The sequence below is a fragment of the Pseudochaenichthys georgianus genome, chromosome 4 (assembly GCF_902827115.2).
Source record: "Pseudochaenichthys georgianus chromosome 4, fPseGeo1.2, whole genome shotgun sequence".
Lineage (NCBI taxonomy): Eukaryota > Metazoa > Chordata > Actinopteri > Perciformes > Channichthyidae > Pseudochaenichthys > Pseudochaenichthys georgianus.
The window spans coordinates 4,081,593-4,109,373 of NC_047506.1; the positions used below are offsets into that span (position 1 = coordinate 4,081,593).

The following is a 27,781-nucleotide window of genomic DNA, read 5'->3' on the forward strand; positions in this document are numbered from 1 at the left end:
CCCGATTAGTTTCATACCATGAGTCATGGGATCTTACAATAGCACACTATGTTGTTGCAGAAGTTTTGGTTATTTCAGTTTTGAGATCAAAGTTTTTTTCTCACACATATTCTTGCTGTTTTAGTAGTTGTGGATTATTAAGAATAAGGACATGCCATTTTCTGAAAATGGCAGCAAACACTTAAATAACTATAAAATAAAAAACAACAAAAAATTATGAAATCAGCTATCGACCACATCTTACTTTTTTTTTTAAACAGTATAGGTATGAGCCCAGAATTTGGCAAAGCGTGCACCCTCATGCAATTCAAACTACAGTCAAATAAATAAATAAACCAGAAGTGAATTCTGATATTAAAGTGAGTATTTGTATGTAATATGTATTCTTAAAGGAATAAAGCACTATTGAGGTAGTGAATGTGGCCAATATACAAATACATTATATTCTCCTGGGCATTTTATTCATAATGACTAATGGCGCTTTTCCACTGCAGGACCTAGCACGGCTTAGTACGTTTTTTTTGTGTTGCTTTTCCACCAGGGGAAGTTCCGGCTCACGGGTTTTCACTTTTTTTCTGGCCCTCCAAAATCGAGGTTCCTACCGAGCCAACAACCGAGCTGAATATGCTAAACCAGTGACGTAAACACTCCCGACTGCTGATTGGTGAGAGAGAATCGTCACAATTGTTGCGCGAGACAGTCCCCAAGCGTAAGCACAATTTTAAAAATAAATAAATAAATAAATAAACAAATCATCAACCAATCCATAAAGAAATGGCAGCAACAAAAGAAACACTCCATCTCGTTGCGGATGAAAAAATACAGCGGGAGCTCGATGGCGCAACGCGAAACGACGCCTGGACTCGGCAACGGCGTCCTGCATCCATGCAGGATGGTAAGTTTTTGCTTACGCTCTGTTCTTTGCTTGAAAGCGTTGTGTCCCTATCTATTGTAAAGCTCACTTCTAACAAACAAGCCTATTTTATCCTTACATTTATGTGCCGACAACCCATGCTTTTATGGAGCCCGAAGAGCTACGATTAGCAGGCTACGGTTAGCAGAGATAGCATTAGCTAGAGCTATTGTTTGCTAACACCCTATGTACCATTGTTTACGTCCAGTTTTCTAGAGTTAAGTAAAAAATAGACAATCGTCAGGAAGTAAAATGAGCAATAACACTGTGTGGAAATGCTCTGTTACAAGTAAAGTAAAGTACCAAAAGTAAAAGTAGTAAGAATCACTATTAATGTTGCAGCTAGTAAAATTGTGTTTGACATCCTAATATATTCTTGTATATTCTTCATTGTTAAGTATTGTGCCGCAGACACATGGACCTGCACTGCTTTCCACTTATTTTGCACTGTGCTTTGTTTTAGATTTTTGCACTTTAAACTGGTCTCATATTTATTCATACTTATATTCATTTGTAATGATCCATTTACTTCATGACTGTATATTTGTACATACTCATAAATATGTATGTATGTGTATATATATATATTAATGCTGTCAAAATTATCGCGTTAACGGCGGTAATTCATTTTTTGAATTAATTTATCGCATGTGCAGAATGGCCCGCCCCATACATCCCACCAGTGGCAGCGCCAGAGTATGGCTGGGGTAGGCTACAGCCATACCAAGAAATGGCTTAGCCCCACCATGAAAAATGATGTTAAAGTAAGCAAAATAAAGTCCGCCAACTCGCGGAGTAAATTGCACAGACAGCAGTTAGTAAGATTGATTTCAGTAGCCACTTGTCTGGAAATACCGAAGACCAGAAACGGTTTTGAAAACTGTTGTCACGTAGTGAACGTCTTCTCAATAGAACATCTTTGATAATGTCTTCTGGCCAATCAGAATCAAGATAACAGCGTGGTGTTGTTGCAAGAAGTCCTGACGGAGAATACTTTTGCTGTAGTACATCTCTATATACATCGATACAACATTACGTGTTGATAGAAATAAGACCCCACAGTTTGATGAGTGATGTGTGGGCTGTCTGTCATTTTGACACACAGAACAATGTTATAATAAACATACATACATACATGTTAAATGTTAAATGGATATATCCGCCTTCTTTCATTTATCTTTCCATTCCCACAACAATATACATAAAGAAATGGCATAGTTCATAGGACATAGTTCGAATGGTGATTAATCATGATTAATTTTTAAGCTGTGATTAATCTGATTAAAAATTGTAATCGTTTGACAGCCCAAATATATATATATTTATATTCATTATCAACAGGCTGGACATAATGTAATTCACTTTCACAATCATTGTAAACATCTAGGGCCAGAACTGTCTTTAGTTCATCCTTACTGTTGTTCTGTTTATACTTATATATGTTATTCTTATATCCTTATGTGACCTGTACCTGTCCTGTGTTTTTCATTCTTATTGCTGTTGCTGCTATAACTCCTGAATTTCCCTACGGTGATTAAAAAAGGTTTATCTTATTGTCTTCCAGGCAAGAGGAAACGAGGAGAGGAGCACCTCACAGTCCTGAGGGAGATGCACAGTGCAGATCTGGCCTTAGTGGCCTTTTACACTTGCATTTATGTATACAGTGTTGCTGTGTTTTACACTTTTGTATTTATGTTTATGGTTTGCTTTGTTATTTGCACTTCTTTGATGATTAAACTGTTTGTTTGTAACAAGTATTTGTATCGTAATTTCCTCTGTTAATAGTAGATCTAAACAGACAAAACAGACCATAAAACAGAGTTCTTAAAGGTCCCGTGTCATGGCCATTTCTACTGATCATAATTCCATTGTTGAGGTCTACTAGAATAATCACACCCCACCGCTCGGTTGAACGTCCAAACACAAGGTCTGCGACTCTGCAAATGGTATAACTTCTGAAATCACATAAAAGAGCATACATATTTTAATACGTAAAAGAGGTAGCTAAAATTAATTAAATACTGGAAACACTGGTCGTATAGTGAGCGTGACCCTAAACACATTGCTAGTTAGCAAACGTTAGCTTACCAAGTAGCGTTGTCGTGTTGTAGTGATCAGTCGTCTTGTCGTTTCTGCTGCGTTGTAGGGTTGCCCAAACTCTCCTGTTGGCTTCTTCTGTAGTTTGTCTTGCTATTCGCAGCCTTTTCCGAAACAAAGTTTGCTTCCTTGCTGTGATAAAAATGAAGAACTAAGTACACGATCGCTTCCATATCCTCCATTGTTATGGTGTTTGAGAGTTGTGTCGCATTGAAGATGACGTCAAGGCAGTTTTACGCAGCGTCGCTCCACCCGCTGAACAGCCGATCGCCCCGCCTACACTGCTTCGTTACTATAGTTACTACCCCAGTTACTAACTGTAATGGAAACGCAGCTTAAAGTGAGCCTGGCCTACCAAGACCATACCGTGCGAGGTCCTGCAGTGGGAAAGTGCCATAAGCAAGCCCTGCTTACTTTGAGATGTCAAGGCTATCACTTCATCAATTCGATCGTGAATTGATCTCCTCCACATAAAATCCTCACCTACTAAACTGACTTGTTTAAAGTGTTCTCCTTTGCTCTCCTCTCCAGAGTAATGCCCTGGTAGTGCGTGAGGTGGACGTGGAGAAGGTCTGCGCCTTCGAGCAGCCGTACACCAGTGCCATAAAGATGCTGTGGACGGACCCTGGCATCCAGGAGGCCTACGACCGCAGGAGAGAGTACCAGCTCTCTGACTCTACCAAATAGTACGTCCAACTTATTCATCTACAGGATTTGTTTTTAATCTGTCGAAGCAGAATCACTTAAACTGTCGCCTGTAAAATATCCATTGCAATGCGAGAAAACTGGTAAATAACTGTTTTGATAGTTTAAACATGATAAAATGTAACAGTTGCATTGAAGATTGCTAATAAACCATATCTACCTGTGTTACTATGTGCTACATATGAAGAAAGGAAAAGAGGGTTCAGGCAGATGTGGAGAAGAGGAGGAAATGTTGACAGGTTTATAAATGACTGCTAATAATATCAGAGCTAATTCCAACCTGCATTCATCCATTTCAGACTAAGAGGGCTCCTTTTAAATAATTGAGGTTTTAGGGTGAGAAATAAAGTTCTAATAATAAATGTATTTGTATAAACTGTATATATTTATGAGGCTATATCCAATTTGTTCAGAAGCAGATTTCTAGGGGAAAAAATATTAAAAGATGCATTATTAGACAAGAAAATGTTCTTTAATGTTATAAATGTCCTTCCCTTTGGAACCTATCCTATGGTAACATTTTGAGACATCAAAAAGCATTCGGCCACTTGCGTCAATATGCAAAACGTTTATTTGGGGAACTAAAAGAGTTTGCTAAAGCATCTTTAGTTTCAGAGTGAATCTCTAAAGTGTATGGATAGATATTGGATCATTCACATGAAGATTGATTTGAAATGGAAGAACATTTTCAATCCACCCCTTTTTGATGGTAGTATGTTTTTTTGACAGAGCAATTGTTTTCCGACCTGTGCATCTTTATCATGTGTTCCTTCCACAGTTACCTTAACGCTTTAGATCGAATAGCGACAGCGGGGTACATGCCCACTCAGCAGGACGTGTTGCGGGTCCGAGTGCCCACCACCGGCATCATCGAGTACCCCTTTGACCTGGAGAATATTATCTTCAGGTACTGGTGTCAGGTGCTGCTGATGAGGCCACCGATTGGCTAGCTGCTCCACAGTCTGCCAGCCAGTTGGAAACCGTCGATGCCGCTATCTCCATCGACTCAGCACTTTAACACATCCCTGATGGTACTCTCAAAGACCAACAAATCCCCTCCTGTTGAGTCTTTATAGAAAAGGGAGTTGGCCTCTGAATGCTAAATCATCATTTTGAGTCCAGTTCAAAGCCCCGAAACCTTCACAGATGATAAACTTGAGGAATATTTTGTCTTTGGGAGCTGCCATCAAGGATGAAGCTACATTTCTAAGAGAATGTTTGGGGGGGTAGAGGTTCAAAATGTCACCTCCTCTCCTCATAACTCTTGGGAATGGTTTTCTGTGGTTACATCTGGACTAGTCCACTTGCTTTCGGAGGAAGGGAGGGTGCTGTTTCTGCTGTTATGCTTCATCTTCTCTTTCCTCCCTCCCTCCCTCCCTCCCTGTCTGTCGTCCTTCCTGTCTCTAGCTATCTAAGTGATCTGGATCGTATTGCTGAACCGTGCTATCTACCGACCCAACAGGACGTGCTTAGGGTTCGAATCCCAACCACTGGGATCATAGAATACCCTTTCGACTTGCAAAGCATCATTTTCAGGTAGAAGGAGAACAACTTTACTTTGTCTAACCCCACTTCTGTACCCTATTAGTGTTCTGTTTCCATTTTATAATCCAAAAAAGTCATCTTAAGTCTGACTCAACATGTTTATGTCACCTACAACATTGTTTTATTTCCTTATTTTGTCTGAATATGTCCCAAATCCATTCTCATATTGGAATGCATTCAGTATTTTTTGTAAATTGAGCCAAAAACATGTAGTTGGACAAATTGAATTCACTATTTTGATCATTGATTAGTATTTCAAAGTTTACCATTTCTATTCTGGGACATCCGTTCAATCATAACAGTACAGTCGACTTTATTCTCCTTGTTTTTATTTGATGAAAAACCCTAGTTAATGCTAACCGTGGTGACAAATAAACGCCTCAACATGTTTCGCCAGTTAATAAAGAACAACACGGTCAGTTCAATTTGGTCGCCCGTCATTAATTGACTTTTAATCCAGTTTTAAGCCCCATGTGAATGATTCCCGTTTTAGATCTTGGTTGTTTTAAATATGTATTTGAACTTGATGAAGGATTTTAGTCATCTGACGTTTGGGTCTTAAGTTATTTGAGAAACGAGCAGACAAATGTTAGCAGCGTCTGAGAGACTTCATTCAGTGTTATAATCACCTGCTGGGAGACACCATTTGTTAAGACTTTTTATAGAGCACCAGTTAATTGGCCGAATAAAAGATAATGAAATTATACATGTTATGGCGTACTTCCAGGCTTTATTACAAAGCCAACTCTGTAGTTGTAGCATGTTTAGTAACTGAAAGGCTCATCAAGGCAGTATTTCTGATAGTTTTCTCTGTAGCAGGGTGTCCGCGCGGGGTCGTAAAAAGTATGAAAAGTTGATAAATCAATTTAGCGAAAATTAAGGCTATTAAAAAGTAGTAAACGGCATTTCCCAAGGTATTACATTTTGTAGCTTGTTTTCAATAAGTATATAAATTGTCCAAAGAGGTTGGACACCTTCCGGCGCAGACTGAAAACTCATCTCTTTCGACTCCTCTTCGAGCGATAGAACTACGAACAAAGAATTGCTAACAAAGCACTTATATACTAATAAAGGGCTGGCTTATCTAAAGCCAGTTGAGTAGCACTTGAAATGTTTTGGCTCTGAAACCTGATGTACTTTATGATTCTGTTTTCTTCAAGGTTGTATTTTGTTGGTCGAACGCACTTATTGTAAGTCGCTTTGGATAAAAGCGTCAGCTAAATGCAATGTAATGTAATATTCTACAGTCTGCCTGGATGTAGTCATGGCGTAGGTGTGTAGTGTGATTCTGTGTAGTTTATTTCTGGCATCCCGTTGGGTTTGACGTCATCTGAACAGAACGTCGCACGCTCACTGCTCGATAGCGCGAAGGCCCGTTTACGCCGGTTGTTAAGCAACATGGTTATGGGGAAATGCAAGTCTGCGTCCAAATGGTTGGAAGATAAGGAGGAAGGACAATCAATACTGTATATAGTCAATGTGAGGTAAAGTGTGTCGCCAAGGTAACCGGTTAAAACTGGAAGTGGCGATGAGGTCTTAACATGTATGGAAAGGGTCTTAAAAAAGGTCTTAAAAGGAATTACATTTGACATTGATTCCTGCATATATATGTAGTGAAGCTACAGCTTTAGGACTTGTCTTATATGCCGCCACCAAAACGTAGAGTAGCTTCCCTTCCTCCTCCTTTTGCAAAAAAAAGAGAGGAGGTGAGGAGATGGTGTCGGACCCGGGGAACAACAGCGATCACAGAAGAGTGCAAATCGATAGGAAGCCATCGTGTCAGCTTCCTCCCACGCCTCGCAACGATGGAAATAACTGTGCTCACACACAGAGGCTGAAGAGGCTCCCAGCTGCTGATAGTGGTGCTGACGGTGAAGCACTGCAACCACTGCATGACTTCAACTCTGTGTGAAGGCACTGGAAATACAAATATGAAGTGGGAAGGAATGTTAGAAATCCTTTATCCGTCCCACAGCGGGGAATTTAACAGTGTTTCAGCAAAGGGGCGGTGCAGATTAAATTAGTAATTCATATTAAATAAAGAGGAAATATCACAGAAATTAAATAAAAATCCAGTAAGTAAACACAATGCTAACCCTCCTCCCAATCCAAAGTCATAGCAACGCATACAAATAAACGCTTTATAGCAACATAACTCAATGCCTCCAAACAGAGGACCAAATAAAACACAACTCTATCAAATTGATTAAAACTAAAACGGTGGGTCTTGAGTTGGCTCTTAAAATGAATACTCGGTAATGTTCTGAGTTGTATTCATCCAGCATTTTTCCCATCTTTCGTCAAAGATATGAACAAAATGTCTAATTCTTATAATTTCTTCCATTTCATATATTTAATTCACAAGATCCTTCCATTTTGAGTTTGTATAGTTATCATTTGTTTACAGATTGCTACTTTTATTACTAGCAATAAGTGGGAATCTTTGTTCTAGTGTTTTCCACAGTAGTGATTTATGACGAGGAGCCGTCGTATTCCTGTTATTAAACAGGGGAGATACTTGATGCAGGATTTCCTTGGGCTGGGACTCGTGTATAGTAACATGTGGCATTATACTTCCTCTGTGTGCAGTTTACAGATCTGCAACAAGGCTGCCTTTCATACACCATCGCCTTTAGGCCTGCTTCCTCCTCTTTTAATTGGCTTTTGAAGTCGCAGAAAATGTCATTTCACTTCAGCGTAGTGGAGCTTATCGTACAAAATAAGTCACTTATTCTCGCTATAGAAAAAAAACAGGAGGTTGTTTGATGTGAAGGAGTTTTGTTTAAGGATGGCTCTTGTGCTGGACTTCCTTAAATGTCTTGCTTTTCAATAAAACTGGGTGAATATTTCTGGAATAGAGACTCAAAACTGTATTCACTTATTTATTAGTTTCTCTCCCCGCGCCTTTTATTAAATGTTATGTCTAGCAGCATTTTTAGCACTAAAAGCCTCAAACAAAAAATGATGTTGATATTAAAACTAGTTTGTCCAAGAATCAGATCAGAATCTGAATCAGAATACCTTTATTAGTCCCACGGAGGGGAAATGTGCGTAGTTACAGCAGCAAAAAGAGCCACAGACAGATTAATGTTACATTTGTGACATGCATTCAAAAGTTATGATATAATAAAAAAGTTACATGATTTCAAAGAAATGCACATCCTGTAACAGTTCTTAGGATTTAGCAGCCAGTTATATATTACAGTTATTAACGGCATCTATATACATATTGCACATCTAGCACATATTGCACATAGGTGGTTGGTATTTGACAACAGCAAGTTACACAACTTACAAAATACACACCTTGTAACAGGTCTAAGGATTTAGCAACCAGGTATATATTACAGTTATTAACGGCATCTATATACATATTGCACATCTAGCACATATTGCACATAGGTGGTTGGTATTTGACAACAGCAAGTTACACAACTTACAAAATACACACCTTGTAACAGGTCTAAGGATTTAGCAACCAGGTATATATTACAGTTATTAACGGCATCTATATACATATTGCACATCTAGCACATATTGCACATAGGTGGTTGGTATTTGACAACAGCAAGTTACACAACTTACAAAATACACACCTTGTAACAGGTCTAAGGATTTAGCAACCAGGTATATATTACAGTTATTAACAGCATTTATATATTGCACATAGTTTGTTGGTTTAGCAGCAAGGGGTGATATAGTCTGTGTTGTGGTGCATCGCTCTGTGTCTCCTACTTTTACAATCAAACCGATTAATGAAGGTTTACAAGCTCATGTCTCATTTTCCTCTATTTTTGTAATTTTTCACCATGATTTATCCTAATCTTAAATATTCCGTTTTTTCCTTCAACCACTCCCCGATGTCTATCCGTTGCTCCTCTCATATTCCCTCATATCCCTCACATTTAGCACCTCTTTACTTGCACTTCTAAACCAGAACATATTTCTTATCACTTTCCGTCTCGTGCTTGAACTCTCCTGCTCACACACTGCAGAGAAAAGAGGGAATATGGCATTGTTTGTACACACACACACACACACACACACACACACACACACACACACACACACACACACACACACACACGCTGTTCTTCTTTCTTCTGTTTTAAATATTCTCGGTGCAAAAAGATGCGTTTGTCTTGAACTATGCTAGTCTCATTGTAATGTGAAAGCAGCAGTAATTGTTAGACCACGCTGGCCTTGAAATGTATGATTGGCCATCACTGGATACAAAGCTTTGGAACATAAATGCCTCTTTAATGCACTGAAAATTAGTTTGAACTTAAGCATGTCTGTCTTTGGATCCTGAGATTCTGTTTGAAATGCATGCCAACATGTGTGCTACTACTGTGATCCTGAGTTTAAACAATGCAGATCTAGAGATGTATAGTTTTAGAGCTAATTGTCTCTTTGCTTTGATTCTTTCTGCCCCTTGTTTGGTGGCCCTGCCTCTCCATGTCTGGATCAGGATGGTGGATGTGGGGGGTCAGAGGTCAGAGAGGAGGAAGTGGATTCACTGCTTTGAGAACGTCACCTCCATCATGTTTCTGGTGGCGCTCAGCGAGTACGACCAAGTCCTGGTGGAGTCCGACAATGAGGTGAGACACACGTAGAAAGGGTTATTGTTTACAAATGGTTTGAGTACATTCACAAAATGTTACCACACTTTGAGGGGTCCGACAATTCTCAAAATCTCAGTTCCGGGTTTGTTTTGTGTTTGTGAGTTTCATTATATCAACAACACTTAGGTATATTCACTTAAAGAATTTCCTTAACATACATTTTAAAAATAAACATTTGTTCATACAGTTCGTATCTGAAGTTGTACCCATGGATGTATAAAGAATAGTTCTACCGCAAAGTTATTCTCCGTGGAGACTTCCGGCAACAATCTTGATTCTGATTGGTCAGAAGACTCGAAAAAACATCAGCAAAGACGTTTTATTGAGGAGATTATCACTACGTGACAGTGATTTTCTTCACTTTTTCCGTGACTCACTCGAAACGGGTATGCGACCCACTTTTGGGTCGCGACCCACCAGTTGAGAACCACTGGCCTAAATCATCTACTATGTAACTTTTATTAGTTTTTTGCACCATTTTCTTTGGTGCAATAAGCATAAAATCAACATGAATTTAGGAATGCATTATTATTTGTTAACAACATGGGCTTGATTGAAAGACTCCATTCACAGAAACGGTAATCTAACCTTGCTGATCGTTGCAAAACACTTTTTTATTCAAGCTTGAAAGAAACTAAATAAAACTCATAAAACTGTTTAGCATGTCTGTTTTAGTTGATGCGACACACCAGAAAAAGACGAGTAGTGTAAATAGCAACAGGCATTCTTGGCTACTGGCAATGTAAAAAGCGCTTATCGCCAATTCTTTGCCTTTTTTGGCTCCTAGGGTTAAACCAGCCAATATGCATATATTTGTTATGCGTCACATTACAATTAGCTGCACTTTTATCCAAACTACCTACATTAAGTGCAATAGACCATAAAGATAGAAACTTACGAGAAGTAAACATGCAGGTTAATCAGGGTTAAATACTCTGAAGGTGGCCAGAAACACCACTTCAAATGAAGGCTAATCTTTGCTGTGTAAATAGATTTTTAAATAAGCAACAGTTTGCTATCAAGTTCACCGTATCCATTTTATAAGCTCATTATACGTCAATGTACTGTTCCCAGCTTTTAAGTGACATGTTAAAGAAGCTTTATTGGCATGACCATATCAAAAACCCAGTATTGCAACAGCACAAAAAAAGTAAAGAAGCTTTACATAACTAATGGATATCATCAAGAATATTAAAGGTCCCATGTCATGGCCATTTCCACTGATCATAATTCCATTGTTGAGGTCTACTAGAATACATTTACATTGTTCAATGTTCCAAACTCACATTTGTTTCTCAAACAGCATCTCTGTATAGTATGTGTATTCACTCTCTGTCCTAAACGGCTTGTTGGAGCTCCTGCCCCCCCCTCCCTGTGAGCCCAGTGGCCGTCTGCGAGACACAGCGAAACCCAGTGTGAAACAAACACACACCCGCAGCCTGGCTGGGAGTTTGTGTGTGTTCCCAGGCTGAGTTCCGCGGTGTCTCGCTGTCTCGCCGACCCCACACCAGTGAGCCGGCTCACAGTGTCCCGCTACTCGCAGCAGCGAGCCTCGCAACGTGTGTGTGTGTGTGTGTGTGTGTGTGTGTGTGTGTGTGTGTGTGTGTGTGTGTGTGTGTGTGTGTGTGTGTGTGTGTGTGTGTGTGTGTGTGTGTGTGTGTGTGTGTGTGTGTGTGTGTGTGTGTGTGTGTGTGTGTGTGTGTGTGTGTGTGTGTGTGTGTGTGTGTGTGTGTGTGTGTGTGTGTGTGTGTGTGTGGTGTGTGTGTGTGTGGTGTGTGTGTGTGTGTGTGTGTGTGTGTGTGTGTGTGTGTGTGTGTGTGTGTGTGTGTGTGTGTGTGTGTGTGTGTGTGTGTGTGTGTGTGTGTGTGTGTGTGTTCGCGTTTTACTCGCTACAGGGTGTACTTTGAGGGTTCGTGACTCTGCAGACCGTTTACATGCAGAAAAATCTACATAACACAAGGGGACGGGTAATAACCAGAAAAGCATGACATGGGACCTTAAAATTGTAACGGTAATTTCCTCTTAGTCCCTCACAAAAAACAGAAAGGCCTTCTATGTCTTTACTCCACAGATATGTAGTTTGTCCAGTGTGTTCCCTCGGAGTATTACAGCTAATAAAGCTAATGTGCTCGGCCCCTGCTCGCCCTCCGCTCCTCACAACAAACCCTTTCTCCGACCCGGTCATATGACCGCTGCGTCTCATAATCCGGACCCAGCTGCTAGCCGCTCTATACACCGCCTCAATATTTGTCCACTCTGATAACAGTGTGTTAATGCACACAAACTGTACTGTATCTGCACTGGGCCTGCACAGGTGTGAGGCCTTATTGTACACACGGGCACAGAAATATGTTTTCATTTTAGCCGGTTGCTGCTTTATCTGCTTTTGATGCTTGTAATAAAGGACTGCATGGAGCTCGACAAAAACCCCTTGACAAAAAGCCAATGGGATTTTTCGTTGGATTTTGGATTATTGCAGAAATTGAGACAAACAAATATCTGATAGTTGTTGTTTTATTCAGCAGGATAATCTCCAAATCTTAACACCAACTTTAAGATGTTCAAAGGCAATACAAAAAGGTTGTTAGGCCGTAAAAAACTACAGCAGGGTACATTACTTTGTCACCACTGCTAAGCTAAACAGACCAATGTCATAGTGTTGACGTTAAGTAGTGTCCTTTCGCTACTTCAAAGCAACTGCCATTTGTGTATTACATGTAGCTTCACAAGTGTGTCATTTACTGACAAGTTGTGCTGTAGAACAACACACACACATCTCTTCAGAGGCTTTTTTTGGCCTTGATTGGACTCACTTTGTAACCTGCTCCGATCGGCTAGCGTTTCAACACATATGCACGATAAGCTAGAGGTGGGAAATCTCTTAGCGGTTGACTAATCCCAACAGAGCTGGCCAGCTAACCAATCAGAGCAGACTGGGCTCTGGTTTTAGACGGAGGAAAGCATGGAAACAGTAGAAGCACAAAATACAAATATGAACCTGAAAATGAGGATTGTGTAAACGGCAGACCTTTGTTTATGTCTTCTAACTGAAAAAACAAACCATTGTCTTCGAGTAAAGGGAAGTTCTTCCAAGCCAACTCATTTGAGGGCTTTCGGACTCATCCCTGCACCACGGTGTCACACTGGGGCTGTAGCTGAGCTCCGTTCCTGAATGTTAGAGAGCTGAGACGAGGCTGTGCTGCGTTCAGGCGTCACTGTCTGCTCAGATTATCCGGTTGCGTTGACAGGCGAGACTTTGACCCTTCAGAGCAGTCTGAGCCTGACGAGATTGTTTTCAAACATCTGTGATTTCATCGGGTCACGATCATATTAAGACTCGCCGAGACTAAACTGTGGGAGTGATGCTGGCAGCGACAGCAGTTCAGAAAGAGAAAGAAGACGGCAGCTCTCGGCTTTAAGTAGTTTACATAAGGAGGCTTCCAGCTCCACTTTTTAGGATTGCTAGACAGTTTGCTTTGGAGGAATAAGTCTTGGTTTTGACAGTCTTTGGTGTTACTCATCCGTTACTACAAAAAACCCTGTATTCACCGTGAATGCTGCACTCAACTGGATGACATGCAGCATAAATGCATTACTATTCGCAACCAAATGTTGAGTGTTTTCAAAGCACTTTGACAAAAAAAAACCTCCGAATACAACAGGGGGTCCGCGGGGTCTTAAAAGTTGATCGATCAATTTAGCGAAAATTAAGGCTATTAAAGGGCATTTTTCAAGGTATGACATTTTGTAGCTTGTTTCCAATAAGTATATAAATGGTCCAGAGAGGTTGTGTTCTACAGTCTGCCTGAATGTAATCATGGCGTAGGTGTGTAGTGTGATTCTGTGGAGTTTATTGATGGCATCCCGTTGGGTTTGACGTCATCTGAACAGGACATCGCACGCTCACTGCTTGATAGCGCGAAGCTCCGTTTACGCCGGTTGTTAAACAACATCGTTATGGGGAAATGCAAGTCTGCGTCCAAATGGTTGGAAGATAAGAAGGAAGGACAATCAATACTGTATATAGTCAATGTGAGGTGAAGTGTGTCGCCAAGGTAACCGGTTAAAACTCAAAGTGGAGATGAGGTCTTAAAATGTACGGAAAGGGTCTTAAAAAAGGTCTTAAAAGGAATTACATCTGACTTCAGGATTCCTGCGTAGACCCTGAACAAATGAATTAAGTCTCTTTGTTTTGAAACAGTTTTATACTTATGATAGTCAACTTCCTCCTCAGCTCCTCATAGTCATGGTTTGGGTAAAAATATTTGCCAAATAAGCGATAACATACAATAAAGAGACCGTTAGAGATTCATTGAATTAAGAACGTTACTCTAATTTATATATTTTTTATAGATAACATGAAGGTATCGTTATCATCAATTATTTTTGGCTGAGCTTGAAGTGAAACTCTGGAACTGAAGCAGTCTTGTGTTCGGAGTGTCTCCTAACCTTTTGTTTATTTCCCCTCTCCTCTACCCCTCCCTGTCCCCCGTCAGAATCGTATGGAGGAGAGTAAAGCTCTGTTCAGGACCATCATCACATATCCGTGGTTCCAAAACTCCTCCGTCATCCTCTTCCTCAACAAGAAGGACCTGCTGGAGGAGAAGATCATGTACTCGCACCTGGTCGACTACTTCCCTGAGTTCGATGGTAAAAACCCGATTCTTTCTGCTTTCAATCTTCTCTTAAATCAGATGTACTTTATCACATTTCAGTCAGACAACTCACGTGTTTCTTTAACATGTTTATTAGAAGCAGCATATAGTTGAGTTTGGCGTCTAGGCTCGGGCCTCATCACTCCACAGATACACATAGCACGATGAGTGATGATTAAATAACTAACCCCCCGAGCCTACAGGTGGAAGCTGGGGTGGTGGTGGGGGGAGAGTCTGCTTGGTTGGTTGTAGAGTGGCAAGGGGGCGTTATGTATGAATGCAGCACAAGTGCTCGAGTTGACTGCCTGAACCAGCTCGCAGGCTTCGCCCCATTCATGTCACAGTGGCTCCATTCAAAAGTAAACATAGAGAAGTTGGAGTACAAATGTGGACATTATGCTAAAATATATAACAATACATCTGTAACTTACAATAAATACAATAGTGTTTTTATAGTGATGCTGAAAATGGGCGCTGTGGTTATGTTTTTAATGCTGAAAGGTATAAGAACATTGCTTGAAAAGTACAGTTTAATGCAGTATTACTAGCCAAAGTGATGTGAGTGTAGCATACTTGAATAATGATTGCACATTATATTAGAAGCATAGTCAGTGTTGCATAGTTTAGATGTAATTTATGTATAGAATTGATTAGACTTCTTAATAAATGCGTACGTGTTATATGGTGTGTAGTGCAGGAGCGTGTTCGCTGAGCTTCGGCAGTGAATTTAATTCCAGCATTTATTTCATGAATTATCCAAACAGGGCAGGAGTTCAGCCTTCGGTCGGTGTCTGTCAGTAATGCTGTGGATGTCTTTTATCCTTTACCGTAATGTACACCAAACCAGTTACTTGTACACACAGAAACCTTTCATGTATATCTCTGATTGAACAGTGACACCCTATGGCTATGAGGCTGTACTACAATGCAAACTGAACTTGTCGTAGTTCATCTGTGTGTGATCAAATATAACAAAAGAAAGACAGTAACGTTACACAAGCTACAGGTGAGTATTTGTTCTACCTCTAAAAGAGGAGACAGTGGAAGAAGAAGATATATTGAAAAAAACATAACAAATATTTGGTAAATACAAACAAAGTACCGTACTTTTCGGACTATAAAGCGCACCTGCATATGAGCCGCAGCAGCTAAATTGTCCGTCTGTCTTGCTCTCGTTCTGTCTCTCGGTTCCACTTTCACTTTGGCGCGCTACCTGTCTCACTCTTTTCCGGCCTCCAGCTTTTCCTGCTGGAGGCCGCCGCTTAAAGGTGGCGGGCGCGGACCGGTCATAGAGCCCATAGAGTTAAAGGTGGTTAATTTTACCTGTAAAATCCATAGATTTAGGAGGTTCCCTAGTGGCCGTTAGCTGTACAAAAAAAATGGGGGGAAAAAGTCGCGGCTTATAGTCCGAAAAGTACGGTATAATAAAAAAAAAGAAGGTTTAAGGTCGCATTCACACGTAATAGTCTGCTTCTCTGATGCGCACCAGACTACAGTTTGTTACATCGTTTCATTTTTCAGAAGGTTCGGTTTGCGTTCACACGGGCAAAATTCAAACGGACTATAAACTTTAAACACAAGTCATGTGCTCGGAAATGCTGTTCAACCATTGGTCAGACATTACGGGGGTAAAAACGCAAATCCCGGCAATTTCTACCGGAGCCTCCGCCATGGAGCATCGGCAGGTTATTTTCATGCTGCTGTTAATCTGGAGAGCATATCAACGGCAACGGCGCATATGATTATATAATCAGACAACGTGCAATACAAAACATTATAACACATACACAGGGTTGGGTTGTAACGGAATACATGTAACGGCGTTACGTAATCGGAATACAAAAATCAAGTAACTGTATTCAGCTCGCGTTACATTTGAAAAACGAGTAATCTGATTACAGTTACTTTCGTAAACCTGAAGTGAATACATTTTGGATTACTTATTGGAATTATTGGTGGGATGATTTCCTCACAACATTTAATATTCATTATTAAAGGTACAGCCGAATCATCACAGCGCACAACAACTTTTACCGCCGCAGATCGACCAAAAAAGGGAGCGTTTGAAAAAAAGGGGCGGGTCCGCTCAGTGAAACAATAACAACGAAACATGGAGGAACAAAAGTCTGCGTTTAAGTCGTGTGTGTGTGTGTAGAGGTGTGTGGTTAAAACACATCAGCCTGCGGTCGCTCTTCAGCCTTATGATTCTGAAGGTAAACACAGCGAAGGCGGTGCGTGAAAGGCGGTGCGTGAAAGGCGGTGCGTGAAAGGCGGTGCGTGAAAGGCGGTGCGTGAAAGGCACTGCGCGCTCGTCTTCTCAGAGGCTGAGTCAACCCTCCCGCTGACTCCTGGTGCTGCAGAGATTTCATGAAGTGAAGGAGGTTTTCCTTCTATAGAACAGCTGTGGGCAGCAGAATGTCACGGACATGCATTCATAGATCAAGGCAGACTGGTGCACAGAGGCTCCTGTTTAGCCAATCCGGTGCTTAAACAAATATAGCTCTACCCCTGGCCGACATGTCCTTAAAATGAAGTCCGAGTTCGACATTTGAATTCATGTCCTGCCAACACTGGCAGGACAGAAGGCGACACGCCCGTTCTAAGCCGTGTCCCTCACTCCTCACAAGCTGCATCCCCAACAAGTGTGTTATGTTGTTACATCGTTTCAGAGGTGATGTTTCAGTTGTGCTCTTGATAAGCCATTAAAACAGTAAAAACACGTTCAGTTTCCTTTTGCTTTTTGTGTCTCCTGTTCACCAAAACATCTGTGATGGAAAAAGAAAGTAATCCAAAAGTAATCTGATTACGTTTTAAGACATGTAACTGTAACTGTATTCGGATTACTTTCAGAGCCATGTATTCAGTAATCAGTAACTGATTACATTTACAAAGTAACCCTCCCAACCCTGCACATATAATGAGACTCGTTCTGCAGCAAGGAGGGGGTTTCACCGACGGCAGGTGGCTCTGACTTTTATGTATAGTTTTTATTTTGAAAGTTGTTTTTACTTTACACGACACTGTTCAACACTTCATTCTGCTTCACTCTTTCGCTAACGATTTTGAAGACACCCGCGTTCTTGTGACACGTAAATACTACGCTTCTTATGTTTTGGTGCGGACAGCGAAGAACCGCTCCAGAGTTCACTAGCAAGCGGTCCGAGACCACCTATGTTAGGCGGACCAGAGTCCGGTTGTTTAGTTCACTTCAGAGGTCTCGGACTGCGTTCACACCGACCCAAAGGAACCGCACCAAGCGGCTAAACGCACCAGGGTTCGATTCAACCGGACTATAAGGCTGGTGTGAATGCGACCTAAAATAAACAAAACATTTACATTTACAATTTTTAGAAAATACATTTTACATTTTACAATACAATATATTGGTAAATTACTGTGAAAAATATGTCCAGTATATCTGATTAGACTTGGAAGCATTGTGTAGAAATGTTCAAAATTGTCAGAGGAATGTGCAAAGGTTCACAGTACAGGGGTAAGCGAGAGTTTGTTGTCGACAAAGACAGAGAAAATGTTTATGATCTTAACACTGTGAAGTAGAGCAGGCAAACTGTCGCCTATAACTGGACCTCTAACATATTAATTACTGGCCAAAGCTAGTTCTGTTGAACTGACTTTATAATGTATTTTAAATGAATACATTGTTATATGTACTCCTCTCTGTCCTCTCCTGTGTTTCACTTGTATTGCTGTTGCTGCTCTGACACCTGAATCTCCTTCAGGATTAAGTTTTATCTTATGCTGACGTGCCGCTCACTAGAAGCTACAAATAATGTCCCGTCTCCTCCTCCAGGTCCTCAGCGGGACGCCCAGGCGGGCCGGGAGTTCATCCTGAAGATGTTTGTGGACTTGAACCCCGACAGCGACAAGATCATCTACTCCCACTTCACCTGCGCCACCGACACGGAGAACATCCGCTTCGTCTTCGCCGCCGTCAAAGACACCATCCTGCAGCTCAACCTCAAAGAATACAACCTGGTGTGAGGAGAGAAGGAGAGCGAGAGAGAGAGAGAGAGGAGAGAAAGAGAGAGTGACCTGCAGCCCCCCCCCCCCACACACACACAATGCAGAGTCCACTTCTACAGACACACACATCTGCATGAAACACACTTCACTCTAGCAGACCAACACTACACATGTCCTGTCCTTACTTTCACATTTTTGTATCTGTTTTGTGGTTCCGCTTCCCAAATACATCTCTCCCATTTGTCCCCTTTGTTAGGGTTGTCACCGGACACGGCTCACGTTATTTCTTTTACACTACATCATCACCAGTGCTTGTGTGTTGCAGGTGGGTCGCGGCTTCTCTGGGTAGATTTGATGGAAAAAGGGCTCTCTCCCCTTGTTCTTATTTAACCCGTGCATGTTATACACTACAGAGGAGGGCCGGCTGCAGACCCTGGGTAACTAATTACGATGATAGGAATATATTATCACGCAGTGTGGGGGTGCAGTGAGGTACTTGCTTTTCCCGGGTCTTGTTTTCTTTCCGTTTTGCCCCAAATCAGAGCAAAGACGCTCTGTTGAATGTAAATAAAGTTGTCATGCTGCTCACACAGAGTGAGGGCTGCACAGAGACGATTCTCTGTACACTTTTTCAGCTTCTTCTTAGCGATAATATATCTGCTTTTCTGCAATTACATTTAAATTGAAGATGACTACTCGAAGATATACTCCATTTACACGACCCCTCGTTTCAAACATGCATTACGACACACAGAATTAAGAGACAACACTACTGGTTTTCACATACTGTATATCATCATCACGTTGACAAATTACAAACGCCTCCTTTTTGTTTTTGTAAATATATTTGCCAGTATCCCGTTCGTCCTTTACGCGGCTCAGATGCTAACACAATTTGGAAACTGGTATTGCCAAAATGAAGTGCTTGAATAATTAATATGTAGATGGCATAGCGGCTCACTTTGTGTGGCATTTTTTTACGTCGACTGTCGTCTGAATCACAAATGTATTAGTACTGTAATTTATTTTCCCTTTTTGAAGGTGAGAATAATCTTCCTGTGCACAACGAGCGAGTGATGACACCAGATTGGAGCAGTGCAATAGTCTGTTGTCGAGGAAACAACGCGCTGACACTTAGCTTAAATCACCAGTTGGTCTTGATCATGCTTTTTCTCCCTAATCAACTCTTTCTTTTGCCATATTATTCTGCCAACATTTGATAACGGATAGCAAGAGAGTAAATAGTTCTTTTTTTGTACGTCTAATTTATCAGATCTAAGTGTTGTCGCTCGGTACAGTAAGTGAGACTTCCTCCCTAGTTTCAGCTTTTTCCAACCAATGAGACGGGAGGAGATTTTATACTGCTGTAAAAAAATCTAAACTATTTTATGGACAAGTGTTCTATCTTTATAACGATACTTCATATATTCAGTTGTTGCCGTTCTGTTTTGAAACGCTTGACAATGGGGAAAAGAAAACACTGTTTCCATGTCGGGTTTGTGCTTTATGCAAATAGGAAAAAGAAAGCTAAAAACGTAGTGGTTGGATATTTACTGTCGAAGATGCTTGCTTTGTTTTTTGGTAATTCTTACGGATACGTGTTGGCTCATTGGTTCCAATCCCATATCGTGTCTCTTGCCTGGTCGTTGTTCTAATATTTCCATTAAGCCGTTAGATGGTTATTTTTTGTCTTCACAATGTAATTCAGGTAAGTTTTCATAACTTTTTCATCACAAGGGCTACTACTAGCAGCTTTGGTAGAAATGAAAGGACTCTATGGACGGCATAGAGCAAAAGGTGCAATTAATTAATTAACGAGGGGCTTTAAATCAAGAGTGTTCAGGTTCGTTGAAGGAGAGTGGGGGGGGGGGGTGCAGCAGTCCTTTATTTGCTATCTTCTGGCCTATCTAGAGGAGAAGAAGTAGGGTTTCCCAAGGTGCAATAGCACGTTTTTTAGCGTCATGCCGAATCTAACCATCCTCTTACACTTACATGGATTATGTATGGATATTTTCTTGGCTTTCTAATATTTTTCCACTATGTGGCATGTCTTCTAATCTGTAGTGTTTCACATTGGTTGAAGGGCAGTGTTTTTTTGGATTACAGATCCATCCGTACCCCCTCTGTGTATCTTAAATTGTTTGCCAAAAGGTTTACAAATGAATATAAATCGTATTTTCTACAAGGTAGTATGATCTGAAAAGTTCTAGAGACATTCACTCACCCTGTGTATTGCTTATGATTGATTTTAGTCCCGTGCACCCAGTGGGAGTCATCTTCTCTGGGGCAAATGTGTAAATGATGTTGTTAAATCTTTCCAACACATTAATGAAGAAGGGATGTTTATGCTAAGTGCCATTCTATGAGTTGGAAACATTTTGGAGGTTTCTGACTTTGACGTGAATTTCTGATGAGATCTTGTTTCTCCATCTTGTATTTGTAGTGGGTTAATCTTCGGTGCTTCAGCCGACATTTAAACGCCTTCTTGTCCAGGTTGACGCTTCTTACACTTCCTCGCTGACAGTCATCTTGTGGGTGTCACTTTTGTTTGGAATGAAGAGCTTGTGCTCGTTTGTCAGTCGATTAAACCAGTCGAGTTTGGAAAGGAGTATTGTGTTTCGCTTCACTGCTGGGAGGACGTGTCTGTGTTTAAAACCCTCAGCTTGGTGTGTGTGTGTGTGTGTGTGTGTGTGTGTGTGTGTGTGTGTGTGTGTGTGTGTGTGTGTGTGTGTGTGTGTGTGTGTGTGTTTTGCAGCAAATGGATTTGAATGGACTGCTATGAGAGCGATAAACAAAGTGAAGGTGACCACTACGGGGACCAGTGTTAGCAGGATGTCGTACTCTTTCAAGGACAGACAAAGACAAACGTCACATTTTTACTCGACCAGTGATACGAACAGAGCTGGGTCGTTAATTAGAAATCCTTTCCATTGACTTCCACTGATTTGCTTTAATCTGCATTAATTCAGCAAACCGTAATCATTATTTGGCAACTATTTAGCAACTAGACAACTGTTTTGATAATTGAGGAGTCGGTTTGTTTTTTTACACAAAATCTTGGACTCAAACGTCTTAAATGTTAACATCTTGTGATTTATTTACTTCTGACATAACATTTGAATTTCTTTGAGTTGTGGACATTTGAGGAGGTAATCGCAGGCACCAGGAAACATTTTTCACCCTTTTCTGACATTTAAAAAACAAAACAACTAATTGATTAATCGAGGGAAATCTCTAGTTGCATCCCGGTTGTGTTATTTAGAAGGTTTTTAGTACACAGAGTGCCAAACAACATCCGACACAGAAAAGATACGAAATATTCCTTATTCACTTTTACATTTTGGTGTCTTTTCTTTTCCAAATGAAGCTTGTGTGTTAAGCCTCAGTATTACTGTATTTATTGAAAGACTTGCCATGTGAAGGTACTGAAATGACCATTATGTAATGTGTTGGTGGTTGTAATCGGTAGAATGAATACTCTGTGTTTATATGTCCGCCATTCGCCGCTCTCTTTCCCTGATTTACTTTATTGGACTGTGTATCTTTCCCCGGGTCGAAGGCACTGAAGCTGCACCGCTGCATTCATGCAACTTAGACGTCCGTTAAAGCACTCGTTGGTACTCCGAGGTGTGTGCGCGTGTGTATGTATACACTTTTGATGGCTATTGCTTAAGCTTGAGATCCATTCTGATTCGAGGGATGGACATACAGTGATGTTAAAAAGCTATCTTTGCATCTTTTTGTTTCTTTTGTGAGGTTGACACACCTTAACACGTGTATTTAGGACCACTTAAGATGACGACTTTTTTAAAAGAGTCAAAAATAAACTTTGTGTAGTGGTGTACAAATTGAAAGTAATGTGTTTTTGTTTGATTTTTTTTTTCTTCTTTCTCTTTTCTTTTTTTTAAGTATACCAAATGTAAATTATGTACAATGAGTGTGCCAATCCCCTTTCTTTGTAAAGCCAGACTCTTGACAAGTGCCAATGTTGTGAAGAATCAAAGGGCCGGTGAATTTCATGGTCCAGTTTTTAAAACAAATAAACACATGTGATTAATTAACAAACAAAAAAAAGGACAATTTTATTCTATATTTAAGATAATGATGAACTGCTGTTTTTAAGATAAATGTCATTGCATGTGTTTGTCAGGTTGGGGGGGGGAAGTGGGGGGTGAGATACTGTATTCATGCAACGCCCTCATGAAAAAGGGTCCTAATGGTTATTGATTTACAGTATTTTAGCCATATTTCTCTTTTGTATGTTTCATTTCAACCACTGTTGCCTGAACCTCATTCAAACATGAAAATGATTTTCATAGCCTTCTCCTTTAAATGTTTTAAATTGGAATAAAATATGTTCCTATACTCTCTTATTGCATCCTTGTACATTATTATTTGCAGTCTGTTTGTATTGTGATTAAAGGATAATACCACTTTCAAACTATTGAAGTCTGATACCGAAAATAATGCAATCCAATGGTTTAGTATTTCTTCTCTTAAAAACCCTTAGATGCATGGGTCTTTTTGGACCCGGTGAGGTGGTTTTCTTGAAGTATCTTTGTAATTACATTTTTTTTTATCATTTCATATTCCAGCTATTCCTCAAAAAATATGTTTTGGATATCATGCCATTCACAATTTAAATTTTAAGAAATTGTAGTTTTTGTATTACTAGCCCAAGCTTCCATAAGCGGGTCTAAAACGACCCGCATGCATTTCCTATGGAATCCTATGGGAAAGAAAAAAATTCAAAATGTAAAAATTAAATATTTCTAGTGTGAACCAAAAATATAATACTAAATAGTATTCAAGTGACAAATAGCATAAAAACACATATTATTCTAAGACGGGTCCTTTTTGACCCACTTATGGAAGAGTGTAGGGTCCAGTCACTCGTGCATCTAAGGGTTAAACAATTATTTATATCGACGCTCTTTTTAAAAGCTTTTTATTGAACCATTATGGCGGACATGTTTTATTTGTGAAATGTTATAAATGTTCAGAGACCTGGTGAGGGGAAATAATGATTATTCAAACTTTTAAAATAAAATGTAAGTTGCAACTATTAGAAAAAGTGTATATCAGAGTATTATAGTATAACAATTTTATTTCCTTCACAGTAGTTATAAAAGCAAAGTTAGGAAATAAGGATACATGTTGAATTTAAAGCAGCCAGTCTAGTATATATATGTGCCAGAATAAAACTATGATTTAGTTATGAATATGATACTAATCTGTATTGATCTAGCAAAAATAGAAACATGTTTTTTTTACAAGGTAAGACGGTATAACATCTTCACATATGCGATGTTATACTGAGGTATAATATATAGGCCTAGTATAAGGTGCAATGAACTGATAGTAAAAGTTATAATGATGGAATCATATTTGTAATTAATATTAATTTAATATGTTTAGTGTGTAGCATAATGGACTGAGCTTCAACTGCATTTTGTCAAGCAATATTGTGTATCTTAATAATACTTTTCGGTAAGGACTTAACCATATGAACCATTTTCAGCTTTAATATAATACAATGTACTACTTTATTGGAATATACACGTTTTATATATATACATATGTATTGGTATACAGTTTATTGAAGTACATTTGTTTTACTTTTACTTCTCTCCAACTTTAATGTTTTGTTATTATAAAATGGAGCTACTGTAACGATAAACTACCAATTCAGTCTTTCTGATTTTCAATTATACATGAAATCCTGAATAAATATGAATATAGGAGAATATATTCAAATGTGAATAGATAGATATGTAGAAATAGAGGGATTTGATGAGTACTTCCTGTGTTTTTTTGTGGATATATGTAGTCCTTATTTGTATTTATTATATATCATTAGTAGTAGTATTAACATTAGTTGTATTATTATTAGTAGTAGTTTCATTCCACAGGCCATACGACTGTTACACACCTGAACTTTTGAAAGAACATACATAGCATTCATCTGTTTGCAACTCACATATATCATATACATATTCCAATTACTATAGACTATTCTATTTTATTTTCTTGTGCTATTTTATCTGTTTTATTGTGTTGCACTGTTGGAGGAGCCTGTGACCTAAGATTGTAATTGTCATAACTACACTGCAGCTATGCACACATGACAATAAAAGCCATGAAACTTGAGTATTATTATTAAATCATCGTTAATTCGGGCAGTGACGGTGCGGGGACTTGTCCACATGAGGCGCTATTTGCCCAGATATCAGCCGGCTGAGGAGCTAGATCTGCGGCTTGTAGATCCGCGGCGCCCCGCCGATCTATCCGCGGTGGGTCTGTGTGGGGCGTTCTCAGCTCTACCCACCAGCTCCAGGAATGGACTGACTTTGTAGCTTCACCACCACTGAAGAATCCACTCGTTCCTCCACGACTCTCCACGGATAAACGTTCTGAGTTTATCTCCAGCTTTGTGTCGTTTTAATTTAAAGTTAATTAACAGTCTTTACGACGACACTGATTTCCATTTTCCACCACTCGCACGACTTCTTTGTAGCCGTTGGACGGTTCAACTTAAACGAACCCGCAGACATTTTGTTATTTCTGAGAATTAGACCGTTTTTTTTTCTACTCCTCCTCTTTACTTTTTCATCAGCACAGTCGTAGCTGAAAACAAGAGACCTGAGCAGCTTTGAAGGACCGCCACAAGAAAAAGGAAGACACCGTTATCCTCGGTGTTTCCCTAGCTTAAAGCCATAAACGGTGACCGTAACGTTTTTTATATTTACACGCGTTGAGTTAGCGTCGCTGCCGCTCGAGCGTTAAACGCGGAAAGCTTTCAACTGCGATGGATCATTTTGACTGACAGCTTTTGAAGAATTAGCTAGCTTTAGCTAAAATCTGCTGGTACGGTTCCTGTTGTCTGACACATTAAACACGGTGTTGGGACAAGTGCAACTGAATGGTCTAGCACCAACCAGACAAGGACTATTTTACTTCGACGTGAATTACTTATATTCGGCTTAATTATTTTTTTAGTTGGGTCGCTAGCTACCGTTAGCATCCTGTGCTAACGCTGGACAGCTCCTGTGCGAGGCAGGCAGTGCTAGCTTTGGACAAAGGACCAACGCAAGGAGAAATATAAACACAACGCACTCAGTTGATTGGTGTTTGGGAAGGAGAGCTACAACAAGGAATTGACATGATGTTTCCACAATCAAGACACTCAGTAAGTGGTTTTCAATTTGACATTTTTTGCAGAAATATAGACTCTACAGTAGCAGGGTAGTTATTAGGTGAAAGTATGCATGCCACATGTTTTTTTGCAGGTAATATAATGTAAAGAGGTATGATAAGGAACAAAGTTTTGGGCAGTAATCATTGCATTGTTTAATTATGGTACATTTGACAGAAGAGGTGTAATTTGACATTATAAAATAGAGACATAATGGTTGAGAAAAGATTGATACTTTTATTCATCCCTAATTGAGAAAATATTTTGTCACAGCAGCAGTGTTGTGAAGCATGTGAGTTAAAGATAAATAAATATATAAATAATAACAAATAATATTAACAGCAAATGTATACATATTCCCAATAATCAAATGGAAATATACTACAGTATAGACATTGGGTAATTTACATTACATTAGTGCAAAGTACTAAAACATTTTGTATTCGGGATTTAAACTGGAGTCCATTAACTGTTCCCCAGATAATGGACTCCTGTAAAAATCCTACAAATCTAATAAGTGCTGTCACATTTCACAACTATAAGATGTGTTCACCCTTGTGTCAGTGCATTTTCAATCGGCTGCATTCTGAAAAAAGTGCCATAATGTATGTTTAATGTCTTGGGGTGTAGGTGTAGCAAAATATAGTGGTGTTGTCAACCACTCACAATTCATTGTACACTATTTTTTTATAACTGTAAAAGGCTCACATCTCCTCTGTTCCCCCTAAATCTCAAGTTTCCATGGTAACAGAGACTCAGTCCAGGGCATGTATTCATCAGGGATGAGGGCTCTCAGCCCATTGGTCAAACATTTATGTTAAGTGACTTCCTGAATTGTGTTACTTGTCACCGTGAAAATATGCAGATATGTCTGTCATTACAACTTTGCAGAAGTTATTATTTCAGCAATTCAGTAGTTTAGTTTGTGTGAGAGAGTAAAAGAATGATGGGAATAATCTCCTTTTTATTTCTATAATTCAATTAGCAATTTGCTGGAATTCACAGAAAGTGCACTTTATATCGATTTATCGCAAGTAATTTCGTTTAGCAATATTTAACCGTGTTTTTGCAAGACGCAACATTTATTTATGTTGTGCAGACTAATGGCAAACGGGCAAGACCTATGAAGAGTATCGCGAAAAGAGAGTTTCGTGCCGACATTAATCTTCGCTTTTTAGCCTTGCTTTTTGTTACTGAAAACCCTATATGTGTTACGTTGTCTGATGTTTACTTGTTTACTTGTTTGACTATTTTCTGATTTAATGGATTAATCGTTTTTTTTTATATATATATATGCCATAAAACAGTTGAAGACGCCTTCATTTTAAATAAAAACACCCTTGAATACTCCTTTTTATAACCTGGTACTGCAACAAAAAGCATAACATCATTGGATTTGAGAAGCTTTGACCAACAAATGTTTCGATTTTTCTTTCTTGGATTAATCGCCTAGCAAAACTTTTGGCGTTTTTTTTCCCGGCACTTAAAATTGAATAAATAACTCAACTTAATTGACTTCTTACTGTGCCAAAAGGAACCCACACATGTAGTGACTAGCCTGTATTTTCACCTTCTGGTTTTGGCTGCCATTTCACCTTTCCTTTGCAAGGGCGAATCTAACAAAAATGTGTGTGTGCATGTCAGTGCAGCGCAGGTAAACACAACAGCAGAAAGTATTTTATGTCGCCAGGGACTGTGCCCACTGCTTCTCCCTGGCAACGTCTTGTCTCCACCGCTAGTTATTCTACTACTCAAAGCAGAAGAGCTGTTTACCGGAGCTAGAACCTGAAAGTCTTTGTGACATGAATGTGTTTGCCCTTTGGCAGCCAGTGTGTGTGGCAGCCTGATTGTGCTGCTGCTGCTGCTGCTGATGGGAGTCAGCTCATGTGTGTTTCAGACAGCAGGATGTGAGGATTTGTGAACCTCTGGCCTGGCTTGTCAGATAAGTGAAATCCTGTATAAGCTGCTCATCCTACTGAGTTTAACTTAAGTGTTCTGAAATTGATGATCTAAGAGGATTTTTGTTTGTGTTTTTAAAGGAACAATTCAAACGGAAAATCAA

The 27,781-nt window shown here is 39.8% G+C and overlaps 2 protein-coding genes across 7 annotated transcripts in view; both read left to right on the forward strand.

Moving 5' to 3' along the window:
* Nucleotides 1–22,894, forward strand: part of LOC117445871 (guanine nucleotide-binding protein subunit alpha-11) — a 52,825-nt gene extending 29,931 nt beyond the window's left edge. For 4 of the 5 annotated variants that reach the window (XM_034081779.1, XM_034081784.2, XM_034081783.1 and 1 more), the window contains exons 3-7: nucleotides 3,542–3,696; nucleotides 5,123–5,251; nucleotides 9,732–9,861; nucleotides 14,382–14,535; nucleotides 18,352–22,894. In XM_034081779.1, the coding sequence (XP_033937670.1) occupies nucleotides 3,542–3,696; nucleotides 5,123–5,251; nucleotides 9,732–9,861; nucleotides 14,382–14,535; nucleotides 18,352–18,542 (759 nt within the window). In that variant the 3' untranslated portion in view covers nucleotides 18,543–22,894. Of the gene's footprint in view, nucleotides 1–3,541; nucleotides 3,697–4,493; nucleotides 4,623–5,122; nucleotides 5,252–9,731; nucleotides 9,862–14,381; nucleotides 14,536–18,351 lie in introns of all 5 variants that reach the window. The other variant, XM_034081780.1, reaches the window with a different exon arrangement.
* A 1,921-nt stretch (nucleotides 22,895–24,815) lies between these two features.
* tle5 (TLE family member 5, transcriptional modulator) overlaps nucleotides 24,816–27,781 on the forward strand; it is a 50,965-nt gene continuing 47,999 nt past the window's right edge. Inside the window, exon 1 of one of the 2 annotated variants that reach the window (XM_034080676.2) lies at nucleotides 24,816–25,713. In XM_034080676.2, coding sequence (XP_033936567.1) covers nucleotides 25,687–25,713 — 27 coding nt within the window. In that variant the 5' untranslated portion in view covers nucleotides 24,816–25,686. The remainder of the gene's footprint in view (nucleotides 25,714–27,781) is intronic. The other variant, XM_034080677.2, reaches the window with a different exon arrangement.